The following is a 23,302-nucleotide window of genomic DNA, read 5'->3' as shown; positions in this document are numbered from 1 at the left end:
ATCCCAACGATGATTACAGGGGATCATATTTTTGGTCATTTTTCACTGTAAGCGGGCACCCTTACCGCCTCGCTGTCGTTCTCCCCCCCCCCCCCCCCCCCCTCCCAGGTCGCTGCCGTCCGCCGGGCGTGGGGGTGTGCCCCCGCGTCGGCGCCAAGGTCAAGGCCGCCGGCCGGGGGTATATAGACGGCCGGGCGGGCGATGGAGAAGCAGACTCGCAGCTCCACGCCACAGCCCGTCTCCTCCTCTCACACACCAGAAGCCATGGTGTTCCGCTTTGTTGTGAGTACCCGCCGCTGAGCGGCGCTGCCTCTGGGGCGCGGCTGCGTGGCTCGCGCCGCGCCGCGCTCCGGACGGTAGAGTCAATGATTTCATTGGGTGCGCTCACTGTCCCGGCCAGCCGACGTTCTGCATGTGAGGATGCAGGCCGCTGTTGCCCTGGGTTTTGAGGCGACGCAGCCCGCTGTTGCCCTGGGTTCAGAGGAGACGTAGGCCGCTGTTGCCCTGGGTTCAGAGGCGACGCAGGCCACTGTTGCCCTGGGTTCCGAGACGACGCAGCCCGCTGTTGCCCTGGGTTCAGAGGCGACGCCGCCCACAGTTGCCGTGGTTTCTGAGACAGCGAGGATGCTACTGCGGTGGTGTTATATCGAGTGCTTTCGGGTGTAGTTGATGCTGAAATAGAGACTTGTTAATTATTTTATTTCCTTAGCATTACTTGCTTAACATTTGCCGTCTGTCACTTAGGACCACACTGGCGAAACAATCACGTTCCCCTCGGTTTCAGTGTCTTTTTTTCCGTTTTTTCTGCGAACCAATTTGATATTTGCGATGAATGACAATAATTTGGATAGTTCTAGCTTGATTCAAGCTTGATGCGCCCGTGTGTTGCACCTGGGCATGCAGTATGCCTATGGCTTCTAGCGTTTTAATTTCGTTGTCGCGCACATTTTGTATGTAATGTATTTTGTGAGTTGAAGTCTCGCTGCAACTGAGCAAAACGGGAGGGTGGCAGTTTTAGTAAACGATGGTGTGAAGGACGTTAGGATCTGAAAACCTAACCTGATCCCCAATAAGGCCACTTAGGTTCGGAAAACGATTACGTCATTTGTAGTTTTTTTTTATTATTTGTGACCGTCATGTATTTGAGCGGCACAGGAGTCATTAACACCAAGTAATGCATAATTCAGGCGGTTATGTGTGCTGTTAAGCTTTCCCCAAATTTTTGTAACCCTCCAACCAAAAATATCGGGGCCGACACCAACCTTGGTGAGGCAAAATCAACTTTGGAATGACAGACCCTTACAAAAGGATACAGATATACTGATCCTAAAATCTTCTTTGGTCTTGTCAGTCATGTAAATTGGATGTTCGACTATTATTCACGACATCGCTGCGATCCCAGTGCACCGTTACATGCCATCTAATCCCTAATGTCCGTAGTCGTCCCTTCGCCACCCTGATGTTCCCCACCATTCAATCACCGCCCTGACATCCTCTGCCATCCCTTCTCACCCTGATATCCCCGTGATCCCTTCGCCACTATGAAGTCCCCCGTGATCCGTTCACTTCCATGAAGTCTACCGTGGTCCCTTCACTACTATGAAGTCCCCCGTGATCCGTTCACTTCCATGAAGTCTACCGTGGTCCCTTCACTACTATGAAGTTCCCCGTGATCCCTTCACCACTATTAAGTCCCCCATCCCTTCATCGTCGTGGCGTCTACCACCATCCCCTCATCACTGTGACGTCACTTGTCTGCGGCTCCGCAGTTGGCCGCGACAGTGGCGGCTCTGGCTTCGGCCTCGGCCCCGCCGCCCAGCTACCACTCCAGCACGTACGCGCCCCCGGCCTACGGCCCCACCCACGCGCCCGCCTACAGCCCGGCGCCGGCCTACGAGAGCTACCAGGTAAGGCGACCAGCGAAATATGCCACGGCCAAGATGCGAACCTCAGACATTTCCATCATTAAACTTGGTTTATGAACACGACAAAGAGCCAAGCCGAGCACCAGCTTTTACGTGCACAACAATCCTGGACGAGCGGGTAAATGTGAAGTCATAACAAGACACAGTGCTTTGAGGGCGTGCATTCTGAACTGGTTCTTCTGATATCGATTTTCCGCACTGATTAGAGACATGTCTTGTTTGTGCAGCCCAGACTAAGTTTGGATTCGTACCCCACTTGGCATTTCACTGTTCTGAGCTTAACGCGTTTTTCTTGCAGTGATGAGTAATGGCTTTGACGTGCTCTCGCTCGCCTATACGCACTTCGGGCAGCTATGCGACATTCACGGCTTCTCTGCGACACACCCGGTCCCAGTGTCAGCGGCAATCAGGGCCTCACCCGCCGGCGCCCATTGCAGTACCAGTACCAGCCGTCCTACCAGCCGTCGTACCAGCCGGAGCCCGCCTACGGCCACCACGGATACCAGCAGCCCGCCTACGGCCACCACGAGGCCGCCTACCCGGCCTGCCCGCACTATCCTAGCGAGCCCGCCTGCAGTGCTAACGCCACCGACCCCTGGTGCCTCGAGGACTCCGAGTACCCAGAGTGAGTAACTCACGCGGCGGCACGGAGAGCCCGAGCGAGCTCCTCGCCGGGGTGGTACAGAGTACTCCGAGTGAGTATGCGCCGGGGTGGTGCGGAGTACCCCGACTGAGTACCTTACGCGGCGGCGCATGCATTCGATTATAGATACAAACTAATCTCTCCTTTAAGCCAGTGAGATCAGTACCTTGAAACAGATGTCATTTAAACGCTGCAAAATCTTAACTCACCGAACAAAGCGTGCACCACCTGTCAAATTATGAGTATCGGCTTCACACGACGCGTTTAAATAACGTGGTGTACAACATCGTCAAAGCCGCCTGTTTTGCTTTTCATTTAAGCGCCATTTTTGCGGACTTTGTTCCATCGCAAAATGTTGCATCTGCACACATGGATGGGCGTTATGAAAAAAGGCTCACGAGGCCTGAGGCCCCCCCCCCCAAGCATCATTGTTGTGCCGTTATCGTCGGATTTGTTGTCGAATTTGGGAGCTATCCTCCATTGTTCTCGGCATCTGCCCCAAATCGGCTCCCTGTCAAGTCCTTGCCAGACTAATCGGTTATTTCCACGTCAGGTCAAGGTCTCGTTCGGTGGACCTTAGACGCCGTAGGCTCTGGCAGTAGGGCATGGTACGCGCCAAGATCATGAGAGGGACCAGGGACCAGGACCAGGCTGGCAGCATTATTGCGAACCAAATTACTCCCGTGTTCGAAAAGTCATGGGCAAGAAACCGTCTGAAATGAGCATTCTGTTGAACTGAACCGAAAGCATACTCACAAGCATATCTGTCATCCGTATCGTAGGGTTCAAGGTAAATAGCTTTGTAATTACCTCGTTTGAACTCACATTGTTGTTCAATCCTGGAAAAACGTGCGCGTTCCAACCACAAAGCCGGCGACACGCGTCAATCTGGACGTGGCGACCTCCTGCGGCTGTCGGCGCGTTTTTTGCCTCGGCACGCGCGGTCGGTTTTTCGATCCCATTTCCAAACGCGAGGACACACGAGCGCGTCGGTTACAACACGGCCAGCATCCTCGCCCGGGCTCCCATCAGCCGTGTGGCAACGCCGCCGGCCGGTGGCGGCTGATCACACGTTTGGGGTCGTCGGTTGCAGCCATGTCGGGGTGGCCTTCGTGGCTCATAGGCGGGAGCGGCCAGTGGCCGTACATTAGGGGTCGGTCATGTGTGGGGTACGGCAGCGTGTCGCCCGGCCGCCCGCCGCGGGGCCCGAGAGATGATGAGGTGGAGGATGGCGCTGTGTTGGGCGCTGGGGCATCCCGACGGGTGGTCCCGTCTCCGACAGGCGTGTGTGTAAGATATGGCTCTGGCGAAACAGATCTGGTGTAGTGGAAGCTTCACATTTCCGCGACTTGCTGATCAAAGAATCGAAGCCAAGTTAGACAGAGCATGAGTCTAAATGAAATTTGTGTCTGTTCTTTTCATCGCTGGTACATTTTACGGTTCCTTCATGGTTCAGCTACGCGTCCTTACATGCAGTTTTGATCAAACTGAGCGTCGGATCAAACCAAATGAAAGCAGAGCTTCATGATCAAAAGCTTTGACTGTTAATCCCGAGCGTGAAACCTTTTCACACCCGCCAGGTAATCACATGTCCCTGGCGACCGTACCATCTGTGCAGAAAATGCGCCAAACTCGGGTGCCGCAGGACCGCGCAATCACGGTCCATTCTCCGCGCGCCCATCTCCCGCCGGCGCGCCGCATTCCCGCCAAATCGGCGCCATCTGCCGCGCGCTGACGAAAGCGTCCTCCGGCGCGTGGCGCGATCGACGCGACGCGCCGTCGCTCGTCTCGCCGCGGCGAACGTGGCGCGTCGAAGGTCAGCGCCGGCCTGCCGTGACCGGATGACGCCGATGACGCCGGTGACGGTCGCTTGGGCGCCGACGGCGGTCGCGGTCCAGCGGCAACGGTCACGGGTCTGTGGTTCGACGACGGGCGGCTGGGTCGGAGCGGGGACGGTGACTCGCGAGCCGCGGGAGGCGAGAGGCGAGGCGAAAGCGGCGCATCGCGCGGACGACTTTATCGCTCGCTCCGCGTCGCTCCTCCCCACCGTCCCGCGGAAATCAGCGGAAGGGGGATGTTTTGTGATGTGGAGAACTGTAATAAGTTTGGTATCTGGTGGATTATCCAGACAAAACATCAGGACAAGCGGTTCAGTGACCTTTGTGCAGGCCAAAAGTGAAAAGCCACTGAGAAGGTTTATGCGGTAACTTCCCGCTCAAGTCATGCGAGAATATTCTGAGCTTCGCTCCTGTTCGTGGTTGAAGTTGAGACTCGAATCAACGTCTTAGCTCAAAACATTCACCTAATATTTTGTCCAAAACTGATTTCACCCGACTTCTAGCTGTTCATAATCTTAATATGCGTGGCAAGAAACCGAGTTTAAGCGTGAAATGAACTGGGAACAAACCGATTTTCAGCGTTCATGTAATTCCGACACATCTTCTCACACTCTCCTCGTAGTCTGGCTCGGCTCATCCCCCGGCTCGCTTTCGCGCCATCCGCCGCGGTGGTCATCGTGTCATCATGGACGGATGACGTCACGCCCACACCACACTAACTTTGTCCGGTGTCAGCCCAAGCGCGCGCCGCCCGCGGCCGTTCCAGCGCCCTCCGGCGGTGACGGCCGGTCTGCCTCTGCCGCAGGTACGAGATCAAGCACGCCATCACCTACCACAAGCACAAGGTGCTGGAGCTGTACGCCGACGTTGCCGACCTCAACACCGAGAACTCCGTCGACAGGTGAGAACTCTTCAGGGATACTGCACGTGAGAGCGTGTGCACGTTTTTCGTACATTGACCAGGCCTGCGTGATTCTGAACATTGCGCACATTGCAAATGCCTTGCATTGAATACCCTGCCTTGGAAATACCTTGCCTTGAATAAGTTGTCTTGGAAGTATCTTTCCTCTCCTTGAATGCTTTGAAATGACTCACTGGTCCTATGTAGCGGTTCTGCCTCTGCGGGGACGGACCTCGCACACCAACGTAAAACGCACCCGCCTCCTTGTGACGTCTCGCTACCCGGGTGACGTCACGTTCCCTGTGTGACGTCACTGTCCGCGGCCGCAGACTGACCAAGATCGAGGAGGAGACCTACCTCTGCTCGTCCGAGGTGGGCTACGTCCGCCCGCTGCGCGCCGTCAACACCGACGGCAAGTGGAGAGTCATCGTCAACAACATCAAGGTACGGCGAGCGCGGCGGCCCGGCCCCGACCCGCGGCCACACGCGCCGCGGGAGAGACGCGCTTTTCAAGACTGTGCGGGGGTTGTTGTCTGACTGGGGTGCCAAACATGAAAGGTGCCAATGGTGACGGTGACACCTGATATGATGCGGCTGTGTTCTCTGCCCATGGTGGCCTTGCTCGAATGCAGGCTGCTTAATCAACCAGGACCGTCTAGAATGATCATTTTCTGAAGCCATTGCATCATCTAGAACCATCTAGAATTATCACTTTCTAGAATCATTGCAACATCTAGAAGCATCGATCGCGTGCGCTCAGCCGACGTCATCCGGACACGGCGCGCGGAGCTGTGCTGCGGAGTTCACCACCAGATGTTCTTACAGGTCGACTACGAGACCTTCACCCAGACCACCCGCATTGAGAAGTGCCTGTCCGCCGGCGAGCCCTGCCCTCTGGTGCCTCACTGCTACGAGTCCAGCTGCCTGCAGAAGTCCGTCTACCACAGGTCAGGTCACTTCGTTGATTAGGTCAGGTCACTTCACTGGTAAGGTCAGGTCACGCCAATGGTACGGTGAGGTCGAGCGCCAATACATGGTGATAATATATACATGGTGGCAATACATGGTGATAATACATGGTGATACATGGCCAATACATCATCAACCAATGCTAACATTGCTTCCATCCAGGAGCGCTAATGCGATTCACTGAACGATAATTTATGTTAGTTTTTACATTTATTTCTGCATTCTGCATCTCATATTGTAAAGTTCGTCTGGGTCAGCGGCCTGAAAGTAATGCTCACTGAATGAAACCATGACCCCTGCACCGACAGGTTCCTGGTGTACGACCCCTGTGACCAGTACTTCCCCTTCGTCGTCGAGACCTTCAAGCTGCCGGCCGCCTGCGCCTGCTCGCTCGGAGCTTACGAAATCACCCACTAGATGGCACTACTGGCGTGACGCTCAAAGCTGATGAATCTACGCGATCGAAATGATAGAGAGGGTATGGGTGATGTGCTTAGTAAGTTATTCAACGCTATTTATCGTGCAGAGGTATTTCTTTAATGGTGGTGACATGTTGGTGGGAGACCTTGCAAGTGGTGTATTTATTTTGTGATGTTCTTGATCTCGTGCTGGGCGGCGTGGCGGCAGTTCTCTGGGGGGAGACAACACTTTCTGCGACCGCCCAAGCATCGCAACTGTTCCGTGATAAAGTGACGTGTTGAGAAGAGGTACCGAAACGGTCAAGTAGTTTACAGGGTGTTTACTGTGGTTTTTATACGGTGCATTTGCGGATGTTCTTGGTGGTGTCAACGACAAATATATAACGAATTTCACATGTGTACTTTGTGGGCCGTGTCAAGATTCCGTGGGATGCAACGACATCAGTGGGATTTGCTACCAACAAGAAGGACCTCAGGCTCATGGTTTTGGCATGGCGAGTCCTCGCGCTGAACTGAGGGTGCAGTGAAACAAAGACACCGAGCAGATAAAGAACTGCGAAGAGACACCTCGGCAACAGCTGTCTTCAGCGAACGTCACAGCAGCCCTCTCAGGGCGACATGATGCGATCATTCGTCGCTCGCCCGCTGACGCTCCAGCTTAATTGACATCAAAGGCAGCCTGACCATGGGTAGAGGCTAATGGAAGGAACTCAAATTAAAATTCACGAAGCTGTCTACGGCAAAAGTGTCATCATCAAACAAAACATGGTAACGGTGACTAGGAAGAGTCGCCCCAGTGCCTGCAAAGCAAAGCAATGAAAGTTGATGGTTACAATCACACACACCTGCACTTTTTTCCGTTCGTGAAGAAGGTGGATTACATTGAAAATTGCCCCAAAGTCACTAGCAACTGACACAACATTCTCTAGTATTGTAATCCCCCTAAACATCTGGAAGTTGAAGCATATGCTGTCATCAACGAAGCCCTAGATGCGAAGCTACCAGGGAACTCACTTTCATTTTTCTTTTTTGCATTCTATCCCATGGCAGAGATGTTCGGCTACCTCAAAACCAAAATCCAAGCGCTCCAATTCGTCCCATCGTGCCTGTGTGTGGTAACCCCTCAGACAGATTACCTTGGTTTCCCAGCAGGATTTCAATCACTTGATGTCGGTACTACCTACGGTCCTGCGTAACACAGAACCATACATAAAGGTGACGTCTCCCAGTTGCCACCTCCTTCGCCACATGGTTGCAACAATAGAAACAAAGGCGAAGCAAGCAAACTGTCGCTGTCAACTTTCCTGTTACGGATGACAGCCTGTGCCATCAGGTCAATGTCACAACGCCATTGAGCTGCTGCCCGGTCCGTAGATGTCGCGAATCAGCGGCCCTGTTTGACCCTATGTCAAGCTCCTTATTCGGTCGGCGCTGGAGAAGCTAGCGTTTCCACCTGGAAGTATTATTCGGTTGCACGTATAGTTGACACCCGCGGCAAAATGGCATAGTGTAACAGACACCAACTTCAGATGGTGTAGAAGCTAGAGACAAGGGTTTGGTTTGCAACCAAACCATGGATGTTGGTTGCCAATCAACAACCAATTATAAATGCACCATGGGCCATGTGATGCTTCCATTTCCAAAGCCGAAGTACGCACCGAAAAGGGCCATAGTGGTAAGCACCGAATTGGAGAAATCAAAGCCATAGTTAATAGCTTCATGCTCGCGTATGTTTGTGTCTTAACAGAATACTTCAAGCTTTCGTAGCATTTATTACACAATCGTTTTGACAAACTGGTGTGTTACAAGCATTATAGGACACAGACGTTGAAAAAAGCAGTACAAATGAAACGAACTACTTTCACAGTGGTGAGCAGGAAGTCCGATGAAATTTCTCCTGCAGGATCGGCTTCTCCACATAGGAACCCTGGGCTATTCAGAAGGACTTTGTGTCTATCAATAGGTGAAAAGTAGAAGATCTATCGTTAAGTGAAAGGATGATCTATCAATAACTGAAAAGCACAAGAAAGGTGGTATGCTCCTTTTAATGCGCTTGACAGACACGCGCATCGGTCGCAGCACATCTCCGCTGCTTCGAACACTGACATCACTCAACAAGTCACTTTCCACCCTCATATTCGGTACGGATCATCGACACTTGGGCTTGTTTGTGTGCTCCCGACAACCGTCAGCTCAGCGCGGTAAATCCGATGCTAGGATGCGTGAGCTTGAAGGATTGCACTGGTGCTCGCAGTGGTGTATGCCTAATCGCGAACTCAGTGCGGGTCAAGGGTCATCTTTCGACTCAACCGCCTGTTGCGAGCCCCTTTAGCGTAGTCACCACGCATTGGGTGTCGGCATGCGATATTCAGTTAATTGTTATTTTGGCACCTTTTCACTAGACTAAGCGTGTCAGAACCCATGCCATTTGCTATGGTTTGTCAACTTATTTGCCGACAGCTTACAGAGAACCCATTTCGACAATCGCTGACGAATGAACGCAGAACGCACGCGTCGGATATGCAGGGACAACAAATATGCGTGGTCTAAGCAGCACATATTGAATATACGTGGCCTAATATGCGTCATATTATGCGTGGCCTAATACGCGTGGCCAAACGTCCGCCGTGAATATGCGTGACCTGAGCAGCACATACTGAGCAGCAAGCCACGGACTTGCTAGATTCTTACGATTTCTCCCAGACACATGGTGCATGATAACGTCCACAACCAATGTGATGTCTTCGTTTTCGTATTGACTACCGCCGCCCCCGCGGCCACGTTTTACAGGCGAGCTACACACTTCCCTTGTTGTTCGTTTGGCGGTGCCGGCAATCGCTTGGCCTCTCAACAAATCTACCCCTATTTAACTAGGTGCCACTTTGCGCATCGTCATGCCCCTGAACTCTGGGGACATCTTGGGAATCGTTCCTCCTCGATTCACGGATCCACGGAGTTCGACGCTTTGTGTACCGCGAGACCCAACTAATGAATAAGCTCATGGACCGGAGCATACCACGAGAGCGCGGACGGGACGCACGCGCAATGACATGATAAAAAGTGATTCCTTAATCCGAAAAGGACTTCACCAACACCATTCTCATCCCCACAAACGCAACTATCTCCCCAGCTACGCGCGAGCCAGAAAGGAAGGCTGCATTCGGGGCTCTACGCTGTGTGTGGGAGAGACGTAGTCAGCACTCTTCTTCCAAAAATGCCCCAATGTCATGCGACGCCATGTCTGAATGCTCTGCTCAATGTCATGTGACTTCTCACCATTCCAAGGGTGCACCGTTTAATATAGAAACGACCTCTCTCTGCACGCAGCAATTACATTTCCACATCATAAAAAACAATGCAATACCATCCAACTGCCAGCGCATCACAAACACACCCAAAACAGAGCATAGGGATGACGTTTTCGGTGATCCCGCTAAGCCAGACGGCGTGGCCATCTTACGCACGCTCTGGGCCAGCGATCCGCCTTCCAAACAGCGGCGGTGGCTTTCGTACGAGCCGGGCTCCAGCCGCAGGCGTCTCAGTCAGGATCCCGTCTCGTGTTTGTCTTCGCAGCTGCTGGGAGAGCCAACTGCTAACCGGGTTGATGCTGGCGACTGACCCGCTTGCAAGCAGCAGCCCAGCTCCTACCACAGCCGCCACCACATCACAGCACAGGTCAGGACAGAGGAAGAGTGGGCCCCTCTGGGGCGATCGTCGCCGATGACAGCTGGCGCAGCAGCCGCTGTAGAGCAGAATCGGAGCCGGAGGCGTGGGTCGAAAGGCCGGCAGGGGGGGGGGGGAGTTTTAACGTCGCTTCCACGGCAGCCACGGAGCCTCGGCGCGGAGGTATTTCCAAGAAAGGGGTCCGGGCCGCCGGACCTGCGCGTGCGTGACGCGCGGCAGGGGGACCGTTGAAGCGGCCGCGCACCCGCTCAAGTTCCTGGTACCTGAAAGGGCCGTCTGAGGGCGCTGGAGCTACGCACCTCACGGCGTCAGAGCGGGTCACGGCCGGCGGACCCCAACGCGCTGAAGGCCACAGGCTACATCTACAAGTCCCTGAGAGAAGCTGCATTCGCCAATCAACACGGCGGACAACGCAGGCCAGTCCACCCGCCGCGAACGTCCCTATCCACGCGTCCTTCTCTGAACGCCTCTGCGAGCACGATCCTCCGCAGCGGCCTATGTTGCGGGCGCGTGGCGTCGCAGGTTCTGAGCGGACCGTTAACTGACAGTAGAGCGGGCACGAGTCGGCGGCGGTTAGAGCTGAACACCGCAATACAGACTCCGAGTAGCGGAGGACTCTCAGTTGAGGGAGCCCCGGGAATAACACGGCGCTGATAATCCGAGGTCAAGCACAGTTGCCTCCCCCTACGACAGAGTGGCTCCTCCTTTTTCCATTCAGATCGAACAATCCGGACAGATGACCTGGAGGTGTGACGGAAGCCGTTCGGATGAGATCAGGTCACTACGTGGCTTCGTGGGATCGTGCAAGCCGGGAAAACGTGGGAACGAGGGAGCGTGGGAACTAAAAAAAGGGATCGTGGGTTCGGTCCGCCAGTCGCCTTTCGGACAAACAGGTGACTGTTTGCCTGCGCATTACCTAAACTCTCCGGGCAGATCACAAGCGCCGCAGGCTGTCCGGACCACCCGCCCAGACTTGTCTGACCCGACTACCACCAAGACCGCACTGCATCTAGTCCTAAACAACCCCGGGACTACAACACCAAACCACCCCAAGCGCAAACACGCGTAGAAACTGCACGTTAGCGCATCACGGAATTCGTTCTGTTACATAGCGCCTGGCTCGGTTCGGCAAGCTCGCCTACAGGGAAGCGCTGGACGTTTCGCATTTCCAGTTCCAGACGGAGAGCCAGCGTCGTCACTTCGATGGTTAACAATCACAGAGGTGTCATGCGTCCAGCCCACACACAACCGAGCCCAACACAGTCCCGGGACGGCCGGCTGACGCAGCGGTGGGGTTCATCGGTGACGCAGCGGTGGGCCTCCCCCCGCCCACACTCTCCGTCTCCCACCGCCCACGCTCTCCGTCTCCCACCGCCCACGCTCTCCGAACACTCAACCCCATGTGCCGCCTCCCGCCGCACCGCGCGTGGGCACGGCCGGCCAGCCGAGCTCAGCGCCACGCTCACAGCCGCCGTAACCAGCGCCGGCCGCCGGTCCGCCCGGCGGCCGGCGCTGCGGGCGCCACAGCGGACGCCACAGCGGCAGCGCTTCAGCTGCGGGCCTCAGCCCAGCTCTCCCGCCGCTGCCAGCCGCCCGGCAGCACCAGCTGAGGCTCCTCCGGCGACCCGGGCTGCGACACCAGCTGAGGTCCGCATCTGAGACCGCCGGCTAAGATCAGCGCCGCTCAGATCAGCACCGCCCAGATCAGCACGTCTGAGACCGCCGGCTGAGATCAGCCCCGCTCAGATCAGCACCGCCCAGATCAGGACGCTGAGATCAGCACCGCCCTGATCACGACGCGGCAAAGGCCACCCCTGAGTGCATTAGCCGCACGTGCTGCTCGGCCGAGCGGCGCTGGGCGAACTTCTTGCCGCACGTGGCGCATTCGTGCCGGTGCGACGCGTGCGTGGCCACGTGGTTCTCCATGGCGAACTTGTGCGTGAAGCTCAGGCCTGCCAGCAGGTGGGCGCTAGGTGAGATGGACGACAGGACCTGTGGCATGCTTGTGGGAGGGCTGTGCGATCGTTCAAATGTTTATGTAGTCAGATTCAGCGGAACACCGGGTGGAGCGAAGCGCATGTTTGCGCGTGGTGAGGTGCGGCAGGGCACGCATGGGTCAGCCCGTTTGCTGCAAGGTCAGATATAGCTATGCCGACGTCTTTGGCCGGTGCCTGACAACCAGACTGAAGCATTTGTCGGACAGTGCGGTCACTGTCCTCGAAGCCTCGAATACGGCTTCGTCTCGCTGCCCCCCCCCCCCCCCCTCGAATGGCGGGGGCAGCGAGTCCCGCTGACATCGACGCTTGGTGAGAGCGGTCTCCCGAAGCGCGGCGGGGAGACCGCTCTCACTGACCAGGGGCACACACCCGCCAGACCTCCGCCCGCCAAGCCTGCGCGCGACGAAACCCCGACCGCGACGCACCAACGACGTGGCGTGAGCTCGCAACACTCTCAAAAGCACAAACCGCGCGTCACCCGGCGCTCGTTATCTCACACATCCCCACTTCCGTCTTCCGCTCAGCGGCGCCGCTGCGCCCGACGCCACCGGCGTCCTCCAGATAGCGGACCGGCGGCGGCGGCGGCGGCGGCGGGGCGCTCACCGCAGAGGGCGCAGCGGTGTGGCTTGAGACCCGTGTGACGTAGCTTGTGGCGGCGCACCATTGAGGCCGTCTTGAAGGTGCGTCGGCACACCTCGCAGCTGAAGGGCCGCGCGTCGCTGTGCTTGAACGTCACGTGCAGCTGAAGGTCGTGCAGGCTGACGAACCTGTCGTCAGGTCAAGTCAGATCAGGTCGGATCAGGCTGGCCAGGTCAGATCGGGTCAGACTAGGGATCGGTCCGGGTCATGTAGGGTGAGGGGTCAGGCCAGGGTTTGGGTCAGATCAAGGGTCAGGTCAGCTGCCAGGTCAGGGATCAAGTCAGGGGTCAGATCAGAGGTCAGGTCAGGGGTCGGATCAGGGGTCAGGTCAGGTGTTGGGGGTCCGGCCACGGGTTGGGTTGGGTCGGGTCGGGTCATGAATCGGATCAGGTCAGGGTCCGGCCAGGTCAGAGGCCGGTTCAGGTCAGCAGTCAGGTCAGGTCAGGCGGACGGCGCTCACGAAATCGGCCGGCGTACCGGGGTCGAGTGCAGGTGACACGGGTTACGCACTGGCCAAAAAGCATGCTTAGTATCCACAAACGTACGACAAACGAAAATACTGGTTCTCATGTCCAAGCACGATAATGTGTGGGTGTGGGTGTCATTAAGGCTTTACGACACACTCAGCTGCTGAGGCTATATGGCGTCGCCTGCCTCTCACCCTGGCAGGAAGGGCGGGCACCAAGCATGATAATGATAATGAAGACGATTGGTGTGGTAGGGCGCGTCGACAATTGCGGCAAGTTTGCTCTCTCCTCCCATTTTAACCTCTCCTCTGGTCACATTCTATATGGCAACTTTAGGGTGCTATTGAGGTGAGTATATCGCGAAGCATGGGGGACAGATTGCATTGATAAAAGATCACATAATCAACGTTGCATCTCTATAGACACATACTTGCGTGAACGCTAAACCATCAGCACCCCAGCGCACCACACTCCCACGCCAGCCGCTAGGGCAGGCCGAGTGAAATTTCCGCCACACTCGGGATTCGAACCCCAACTCCGCGCTCCCGCCGAACACGTCGCCGGGCGCGCCTAAGCCGGGGAACGATCGGCCGTCGCCCGCGGGTCACTTCACCGGCGCCGGAACGGCGCGAGAAGCAGGGCATGCACCGCCACAGAGAGGTGGACCGCGCCCAGCTCCATCCACTCCCGTTCGTCGCTGCGGACCGTTGGTGGCGACACCACGCACCGTCATGACTCCGTCCACCCCGCCCACCCTCACCTGCGCGGACACTGCGTGCAGCCGTGCTGGCGCGCCTCGTGCTGCTTGGCGTGCTGCGCCAGGCCGGCGCGCGACGCGAAGCGCTTCTCGCAGCTGGCGCAGGGCAGCAGCCGGGCCGCGTGCGCCTCGTTCATGTGCCGACTGAGCGCCACCGTCGTGGCGCAGCGCTCCGGGCAGAAGGCGCAGCGGAACCGCAGCCGGTCGTGGCCCTGCCGGTGCGCTGCCACCGCAGGGGGGAGGTCAGCGGGGGTCAGCGGGGAGCGAAGGTCAGCGAGGGTCAGCAGGGAGCAGAGGTCAGCGGGGTCAGCGAGGGCCAGCGGGGAACAGAGGTCCGCGGGGGTCAGCGGGGGGCGGTGGTCAGCGGGGGCAAGCAGGGAGCGAAGATCAGCGGGGGTCAGCGGGGAGCGGAGGTCAGTGGGGGTCGCAAGGGCCAGCAGGGACATGGTTAGAAAAAAAAAACATGAAGGTCGTGACAGGTCAGAGACTGGTTGACAAGTTTGGTCGCTGCGCCACATACGGCATGGACTGTGCGTTATGCGATGCTCATGAGAGTACGTTCAATCGCAATCATCACAGTCAATCTCAATCATCACAGACAATCTGTCACAGGACCAGGACAGAGACTGACCCATGAGTACAGGCGGGACGCTGCACTGGCGGGGGGCGGGGGACAATCCTGACCATATCTCGCACGCACAGCACGATAGCACTGAGCGCGGAAAGGCCTGTACGGTCACGTGGGCGCAGAGTGGCCTTCCCGCCCACTCAGCCACGCCTCTTACAACAGCGAGCGAAACACAACACGGCAGGCGCGCCGGTTCAGCCGCGACGCCGACGCCGCGCGACGGCGCTCAGCCTGGGTGGAGATCCCGCGCCATCCCTTCACTCCCTTCGAGCCTCTTCCCCGTCCCTCTGCTAGCCTTTCCTCCTGTTGGCCGTCGACCACGACAGCTACAGTGAACACCACACACGCCCCTGGCCGCGCCGACTGCGAACCAAGCGCGCGAGCCCGGCGCGCCCGGCAACAGGACCCACCGGCCAGGCCGTCGGTGGAAGTGAAGGACGCGTCGCAGACGTCGCAGTAGAAGAGGCGCTCTTCGGTCGGCGGCTGCCGGTCGGAAGGGCCGGCCGTCCGGCCGGCCGGCTCGTTGGCGGCCTCGGGCGGCTGCCGACGGTCAGGTTGTTTGTCAAGTCAGGTCAGATTGTGACACGTTCTCGTACTATATCGACAAACAGAATAGCCGTCACACACTTCTGTTGTTCATTGGTGCTTTAGGGCGCCCCGACTGCAATGGTCATTTTGCGTTCATAGACCGTCACACGATGAGCCTTATAACCGACTTGAGTCATTGGACCAACACACGAACTGGCTTAACCAAACGCATTTCCGACTGTCTCCATGCTCCAATGGTAGCCCTGCTTTGTTACCTCTGACTCGGCCAGCACCGAAGGCGGCACCGGCGGCACCAGGTCCCCCAGCACGCTGACCACAGGTGCCTCCCCCTCCTGTCACAGGTGAGAGGTCGTGGCAGGTCAGAATGGCTGTCGGCGAAGACACCCTGCCGCAGAAGACCCCATGCGTGCGACGGTCGGAATGGTCAGTGGCCGTCAGCCATTTTAACTTAAATGAGCTTTTCCAACAAACCCGGGCCGCGTTCCCCATTGCCGAACGCCGTTCACAAGCTGCAACCTATGACGTCATAGGCACGAGTGTCATCACAGATCCTACGACTTTGAGTGCAGTCTCTGGTGTATGACGTAGGCACCTGTGACGTCAAAGGTATTCACTCAAGTACGTGCTTTGCCAATGAGAAACGCGACCCAGGTGTCATACAGATCTCGGCCTGACCTACAACGCCTTCAGGTTGTTCAAGCAGATGAGGCGTCGAACCAAAGTAAGAGACAATTGGTCGTTCAGCTGACCTTTAAATGTCCTCTGCTCAGGCGGTCATCGGTTACCTTGAATATGATGATCTGCTGGTCGGAGTCTCCGTCCCAGATGACGGCCGGGGAGGTGGCGCCCGGAGGCCGGGGGTCATCTGGTGCCGGGGGGCAGAGACGAACATACTGAGACCTTACACGGGGCCGGGGCAGAGGTGGCGTCCGGAGGTCAGGGGTCATCTGGTGCCGGGGGGCAGAAACGGACATACTGAGACCTCACACGGGGCCGGGGCAGAGGTGGCGCCCGGAGGCCGGGGGTCATCTGGTGCCGGGGGGCAGAGACGAACATACTGAGACCTCACACGGGGCCGGGGCAGAGGTGGCGCCCGGAGGCCGGGAGTCATCTGGTGCCGGGGGGCAGAGACGAACATACTGAGACCTTACACGGGGCCGGGGCAGAGGTGGCGCCCGGAGGCCGGGGGTCATCTGGTGCCGGGGGGCAGAGACGAACATACTGAGACCTCACACGGGGCCGGGGCAGAGGTGGCGTCCGGAGGTCAGGGGTCATCTGGTGCCGGGGGGCAGAAACGGACATACTGAGACCTCACACGGGGCCGGGGCAGAGGTGGCGTCCGGAGGTCAGGGGTCATCTGGTACCGGAGGTCGTCTAGTGCCGACGGGGGAGGGCACAGATGGACACCTTGAGACTTCACCGGGAGGGGGGGGGGGGCATACAGAGACAGGCGGGGGAGACGGACACGCAAGCACTGATACCAAACATTGCGACCGGGAAAATACATACACGCATGTAAACGCTGACAGCTCATTGATGGCGACATCTGAGAATCCACTCAGAACAACAGCCGTATGAGAAGCGCAATGGGGTGGGGGGGGGGGGGGGGGAGGGAGGAAAAGGGCCATACAAAAGGGCAGACGCTGAATATATTGGGAGTCGTGTCGGTATCTCCCACACAAACATATGAATATCGTGACCAAACTGAGACCATTTTGCAATACGTGCATGTCCTACAATGACAACACTAACAAGATCGGGATATCGTGATGAACACTTTTCCTCGTGTCTTTTTTCTATTTGAATGACCATATCTTTGGTGAAGCCTACGTGAGGGTTTAAATGTTAGCTGCATGCGCATTAAAGGAATCCATACCACATTTCCAGTCGGAGAGAGACGTGATCTCTCATTTGTGACATGTGAGGCATCTAGTCTGGCCCTAGCCAGATCTCGCTCAGACACGCAGCCGACCCACTGAGACCCCTGGGTAAAACGTGGGCTTCAATGCTCAACCCAGGTCTCTGAGGCCCAGGCTCTTACATGCGGATGATCTCTGCCCGTGAACGTTGAGCGCGACACAATCCGCCCGAGACGTTTTCGCTTGTGTCCCAACACCGGTGAAGGGAGCGTCTGATGGCCCAATCCCTGGTACGCGAGTACCAATCCCCGGGAGCGGGTCTACTCTTAAGAGCCAATCCCCGACCTGGGTTCCGAGCCGCACCTGCCGATTCGCCGTCAGCCTGGCCGTACGTCACCGTGACCAATCCCGTGTCGTCGGCCGACACGATCACATCACCAGGCCCCGCCTCCAGATCGCCGTCATTGGCTGGTTCACCCATCTGCGGCTCGGCGATTGGCTGTCCGTCGAACGGGGGCGGGGCCACCTCATTCTTGTCCTCCAGGATGATTGGGAAGGGCAGCTTGAACTTGAGGCGAACCTGCGGCACGGCACACGCAGTCGTAGTGTTGACTGTACAAGGAGCGGGGTGGTCATGCGACACGCTGACCCAAGCTGACCCGCCCAGAGGCACGTTCTACATTTGTATTGGGCCGCCATGACACACAACCACGTCAAGAAATGGGCGCAAATAGCGAAGGCAGTTGACCCCCTCCCCCCTAAAACACAATAACTAACAAGACTTACAATAAAAATAATCACAGCGGACAGAAAACAACCGCCACAGCCACGAATGTTCCAGGTCCATGTCACGCGTGCTCAATGTCATGCCATGCGTGCTTGATCCGGAGTACCGACTGGCGCTCCGCGTCTTTGGCTAGGCGCAAAGCACTCAACCGTCCCAGGCAGGTAAGACTCGTCGGTCGATCACTGCACGACGAAGGGGCTCTAGAGCTGGACTGTGACCTGGCTCGTTCGCCGCGGTCCTGGACCGTGGCATGCGCAGTCGCCAGTCCTGTACTGTCTCGAGGCTCGCTTCAGTACTCCGTCACTCATGTCCTGGGCGGCTGCGAGCGATTCAAGCCGCTCTCCACGGCTCAGGCAGCTCTCCATGGCTCAGGCCGCTCTCCACAGCTCACGCAAGTGTCCACGGCTCAGGCCGCGCTCCACGGTTCAGGCAAGGCTCTGCGGCTCAGGCAAGTCTCTACGTCTCAGGCAAGTCTCCACGGCTCAGGCAAGTCTCCACGGCTCAGAACGCTCTCCACGGCTCAGGCAAGTGGCCACGGCTCAGGCCGCTCTCCACTGCCCAGGCAAGTCTCCACGGCTCAGGACGCTCTCCACGGCTCAGGCAAGTGTCCACGGCTCAGGCAAGTCCCCACGGCTCAGGCAAGTCTCCATGGCTCAGGCCGCTCTCCACGGCTCAGGCAAGTCTCCACGGCCCAGGCCGCTCTCCACGGCTCAGGCAAAAGTCCACGGCTCAAGCCGCTCTCCACTGCTCAGGCTAAAGTCCGCGGCTCAAGCCACGGCAGAGGCGTCCGGCCATGAACTGATCAGCGAGGCAATCGCACCGCGCAGAAGAGGTTCCGGCTTTCCTGGTACGATTCCCTGACACAATACCCTGTCAGTCAATGCCACCGCACCGGCGACTGCCAGCGCCAGCCGCCCGCTGCCAAGGCTTCTCAACACGACGGAAGTGTCCAGCCTCCAGACAAAATCGTTCAATTTCGTCCACCATGTTATCTACCAGTTCGGTCATGACAAAACCCGGAGTCGGCTGTGAAAAAGAGACGCGATGGCGTGGTGAACCCATGCACGATACGACACTTAACGCGTCGACCGGAACTCAAAGGTTTAAGGCAAAATCAAATGCACGCGTTCAGTCGAAAACGTGCATCGCAACTCAGCGCCGTGGCGCAGGTCATTGAAACGAGGCACCGCACCACTATGGCTGGACGGTGCGTTCGTGCGACGTACGGTTGCTGGATTCACCATTTTCCTTCACCGCACGCCCACACGGCATGCGAGTTTCTACCGCGCTAAATAACATAATCACTGTTACTTAAGGTGAGTATGCGCTTAGTTTCCATCGCCGGCGCACTTCGTTTGACCGCCTCCAAAAACGCCTGCGATTTTGGATCATCATGTGGTTGCAGCCAATGGACATCACAAATTTCTTAAAGGATAAAGTGGCAGCTAATATCGAATTGCCGTGCACGTGCTACCATGTAAAATCCAAAAATTATCAGGTACAACTGCCACTTTCGTACGTTCTCCGCCAATGACCATCACGTGGTATGACCACTTCTACCGCCTCGCGTTTACAGAACGTTTCGAACGTAAACATACACGGCCCTGCCATTTGTGTCTGTTCTGTTCATTGCGGGCCTTGAAACATCTGGTATACAGGTGCCTAGCATGAAAGCACCAGTAAATAATATTTTATTTGCCCATTACCTACCCGATAAAATTCATCAAGTATTCTAGGAAATTCCCTGACGTGCCAAAAGGTGGGCCAATGGGGAACATAGCCCCTGAGCCACCACTTTTACAGTAGGTACTTGGTGATTTCGCAGAAATTGGGTCCAAGTTCGCATAATTTCGGAGGAATTTTGACATTTGGCCCGTGAGGAAGATTTTGGCTACGGGGCCGAAGAGGCGGCACTGACGATTTCGCTGTCATTGCGTAATTAATTTTCAAAGCGCGTCGGAATATCTTTCAATGTTCACAAATGATCCGCACCGGCCGGGCACGGGCTTTTAACGCGTGCTACACATGTGAGCATGCAACTTAAAATGCGCTTTGTTTTAGGTCCATAACGTTGTAACACGCCAGTCATGTGAGCTGAAGAGACCCGATCTTATTCATATCTTCCTTCTTTTCAAGTTCGTAACATTCTTATTCCAGGTTGCGCAGAAGCTACCTATGCCAACCCTACAGAGACGCCCAGGGGCAGCGCCACCAGAGGGGCAAATGGAAACCGCCCCTCTCATTTACCAAGGGGGAAAATATGGCTCCTCAGGTGGCTATATTTGCATCTCTCCCCCTGACCGTTCTCCGCAATGTGCGGCACAACGCGCGGGAGAACAACCCTAAAGTCGTCAAACTTGATCGTCTTCTCATGACCCTGCCCGCCATTTCAGCCAAACCTGGACGCAGTCTCAGTCCGAGTCTGAATTACGCAGTCTCAGTCCGAATTACGCAGTCTCAGGGTGAGACAGGAGTGAAAACGTGCTTTGCTTAGTGCTGACGCAGAGGAGAGTCATCGCAGTAGCAGTGTGTTACGCCTCGTCTTCGCCCGGATCAAATGGATCCAGTTCATGTCACAATCATTTGTCAGTCTAAACGCATCAAATCAGAGAACGCTTGGCTGTGCTAAGTACCGCGCCATAGACGGTGGTGTTGCAAACCTGGAAGGAGCAGGTGAACTCTGCGATCCTCAAGCAACATGTCTTGGGATGCTTTATCCACACCGTAATAAATGGCCGGATTTACTGTCATCATTTTCCGAAAGCGAAGAAAAAAATTAGTACCCGGCGGACAACCCATGATGTAGCTATGGGGTAAAATACATGAAATATCAACCTTCGAAACTGGTGTCACTGTATATACACACACTTATGCACTGATACATTATATGACCGAATGGTCTAGATGAACGCATGCATTGCGCTGAGAAGAAGCCACCAAACGGCGACAATATTTTCCGCCGGCATGGAGCGACGAGCGCTGGGAGGACAAAGGGATGATAGCCACTCAGACTATCTCTTTCTAGTCAATGTTCAAAGGGTCCATATTGTTGGTGTCACCCTCTGCATCAATCCACGATTTCCGCTCCCCACATATGACGATGGTGCGGCTCAAGACCCACGAGGAATTTGCATAGCTCTAACCAGTTATGAGAATGCAGGTTGTTAATCTGTGATTTATCATTCATTTCTTTTTATTTCAGTGTTGTGGTTTTACAGCCAGTTTTCACCCCATAGAGGCCAGGTCCCTGCTTCTATGCCTTTCTCATACCTCATTCTCATAGGCAAGCAGTTTACTCTCATGTTCATCAATAAGGTTCAGGAGAGATTGGCAGGTGCTGCAAATGTCCACCTGCTGCACCTGGCAAAAAAGGTTGTTTTTCACTGCATAGTAAAAATTACCATGCAATGTGGCATGATCAATGGTTAAAAAACCATGCATGTGCACCACATGTGCATCTACAACAATATACAATACAGTGTAATGCAATGTACAATACAAAGTGACATAATGCATAAAACCATGTAATACAATGAACAATACAATGTACAATACAAAGCAGTACAATGCATAACATAATGTAATACAATGAACAATGCAATGTACAATATAAGGTGATACAACAAGCAATGCAACATACAATACAATGTAATACAATGTAATTTGTCATTGTGTAATGCAACACAATGATTCAATTTTTAATGTATGTGCAATACAATATAATGATTTAATGTCCAGGCTCACACAATGCTCAGTCATATGAATATTGGGTGAAGTGTGATTTGTGGATTACAGGTATAAATCTTAACTGAACTGTCAGAGATGTATGGCCCAAAATCAGGCAGGATATGATCTCATTGAAGAAGTCCACACACTGCCTATGCTAGTCACAATGCATGCAATTTTAACAAATGTTGTTTCTGACACTTAAAACATTCTGAATGGTGCTTGAACATGAGTAGCTAAGGCATAAAACCATGCATGCATGCCCTACATAACTTACTGAATTACTTTCCAATTTCCTGTGAACAATACGTGACAGCCTGGTGACGAACAAAGTCCTGGTGAATTGTGTGCGCTCCTTGAAAACATTCTTGGGATTGATGAGCTGGTTCTTGCAGATAAGACAGGGCACTAGGATAGGGCCATCCATGATCTGCAGGAACACAGCATGGGTTAGATAAAGGACATAGCCTCTTATACCCAGTAACTTACATGCAGCTTGGCAAGCAATCTGATTTCATACTAGTACAAGACATAGACCAGCCTGCTGATAGCCAGCTGCTAGTAATGCATTGGTAGTGCATTATGGCATAGGACCCATAGACCAGTCAGATTTTGCTTCCTTCACTGATTTGTGATGACCTGCCACTCCTTCACCCTCAGCATTCTGACAGGCAAAGAATAAAAAAATTCATATAAAACCATTAATAATTCTATTTCAGATCAGCATAGATTTGATCTGGAATATTTCACGCACCAAACATGTCACCTCAACAGCCAGGGCAATTGATGCCAGACTTGTAAACCTGAATTGCAGTGCATAGAGTGCCAATGATTCTAGAATTATGGTAGCCATAACTTTAAGCAACAATGTTTTATGAGCATTTCTTATATTAAATCAATTAAAAATTTGGCACAATTCTGCCTGGGGTGAGTTGCTGCACACACAAGCTGGGAGTTCAGCACACTCCTGATACATAGGTGTGCCTAGCTGGGTGCCTTGCCTGCCATCTCGCTCTGTTTGTGTGAGTGTATGTGTGTCGCGCTGATATACCTGTGTGTGCAAAAATGTACCAACCTGGCGGCGCGAAAACAAACTATCTAATTATTATTCACATCATAGGTGTCCAGCAAGCAGCGGATAGATCTTCGCTGACTGGACTAAGCGTCCCTTTCGGATACCACTATTGTCTGTTCTCACACAATCTTGAATCTTGCAGTGTGTTCTAGGTGCAACAGCAAAACACCTCCGCAGCAACATGAGGACTGTTAACGTACCTGACAGCAGATGAGGAACAACCCGAAGGCAACACGAATGCCAAATATCTGCAACATAAATGACTCTTGCGCGTCAGAAACGCTAGCTGTCCATGATACCAGCGACCACGAAATATGAAACAGAGGTGCCGCGTGTGCAGGGCCTCCCTGCGTATTGGTATATATCTCAACAGTTAATGAACAGTCCGTCTGCTTTTCGGCCGCGTCAAGCGCGCCGTCGTATAGAGACCTGCATCATC

General features: G+C 55.1%; 2 protein-coding genes across 3 annotated transcripts; one reads left to right on the top strand and one right to left on the bottom strand.

Moving 5' to 3' along the window:
• The first annotated feature begins 217 nt into the window (after positions 1 to 217).
• On the top strand, positions 218 to 7,062 carry LOC119094254 (neurotrophin 1). The gene is made up of 7 exons (XM_037217332.1): positions 218 to 282; positions 1,770 to 1,907; positions 2,363 to 2,550; positions 5,212 to 5,307; positions 5,637 to 5,751; positions 6,133 to 6,254; positions 6,585 to 7,062. Exons 1-7 carry the CDS (start codon positions 265 to 267, stop codon positions 6,691 to 6,693), a joined length of 786 nt encoding a protein of 261 aa, XP_037073227.1. The 5' UTR covers positions 218 to 264; the 3' UTR covers positions 6,694 to 7,062.
• Positions 7,063 to 11,953: 4,891 nt separating this feature from the next.
• On the bottom strand, positions 11,954 to 23,054 carry LOC119092129 (oocyte zinc finger protein XlCOF19). Of its 2 annotated transcripts, XM_037215110.1 has the most exons (10): positions 22,864 to 23,054; positions 22,066 to 22,218; positions 21,333 to 21,422; positions 17,639 to 17,855; positions 16,202 to 16,281; positions 15,671 to 15,748; positions 15,278 to 15,407; positions 14,243 to 14,462; positions 12,980 to 13,143; positions 11,954 to 12,331 (listed from the first exon to the last, which is right to left on the bottom strand). In XM_037215110.1, the coding sequence occupies exons 2-10, from the start codon at positions 22,213 to 22,215 to the stop codon at positions 12,171 to 12,173; spliced, it is 1,290 nt and encodes a 429-aa protein (XP_037071005.1). In that variant the 5' UTR covers positions 22,216 to 22,218; positions 22,864 to 23,054; the 3' UTR covers positions 11,954 to 12,170. The 2 variants fall into 2 exon arrangements, with proteins under 2 accessions (XP_037071005.1, XP_037071011.1); XM_037215116.1 differs by lacking the exon at positions 22,066 to 22,218.
• Positions 23,055 to 23,302: the final 248 nt, after the last annotated feature.

Source organism: Pollicipes pollicipes, unplaced genomic scaffold, assembly GCF_011947565.3.
Source record: "Pollicipes pollicipes isolate AB1234 unplaced genomic scaffold, Ppol_2.1 Scaffold_1600;HRSCAF=1878_pilon_pilon_pilon, whole genome shotgun sequence".
Lineage (NCBI taxonomy): Eukaryota > Metazoa > Arthropoda > Thecostraca > Pollicipedomorpha > Pollicipedidae > Pollicipes > Pollicipes pollicipes.
The sequence above is the reverse complement of the archived record's forward strand: the minus strand, read 5'-3'. Positions and strand labels throughout refer to the sequence as shown.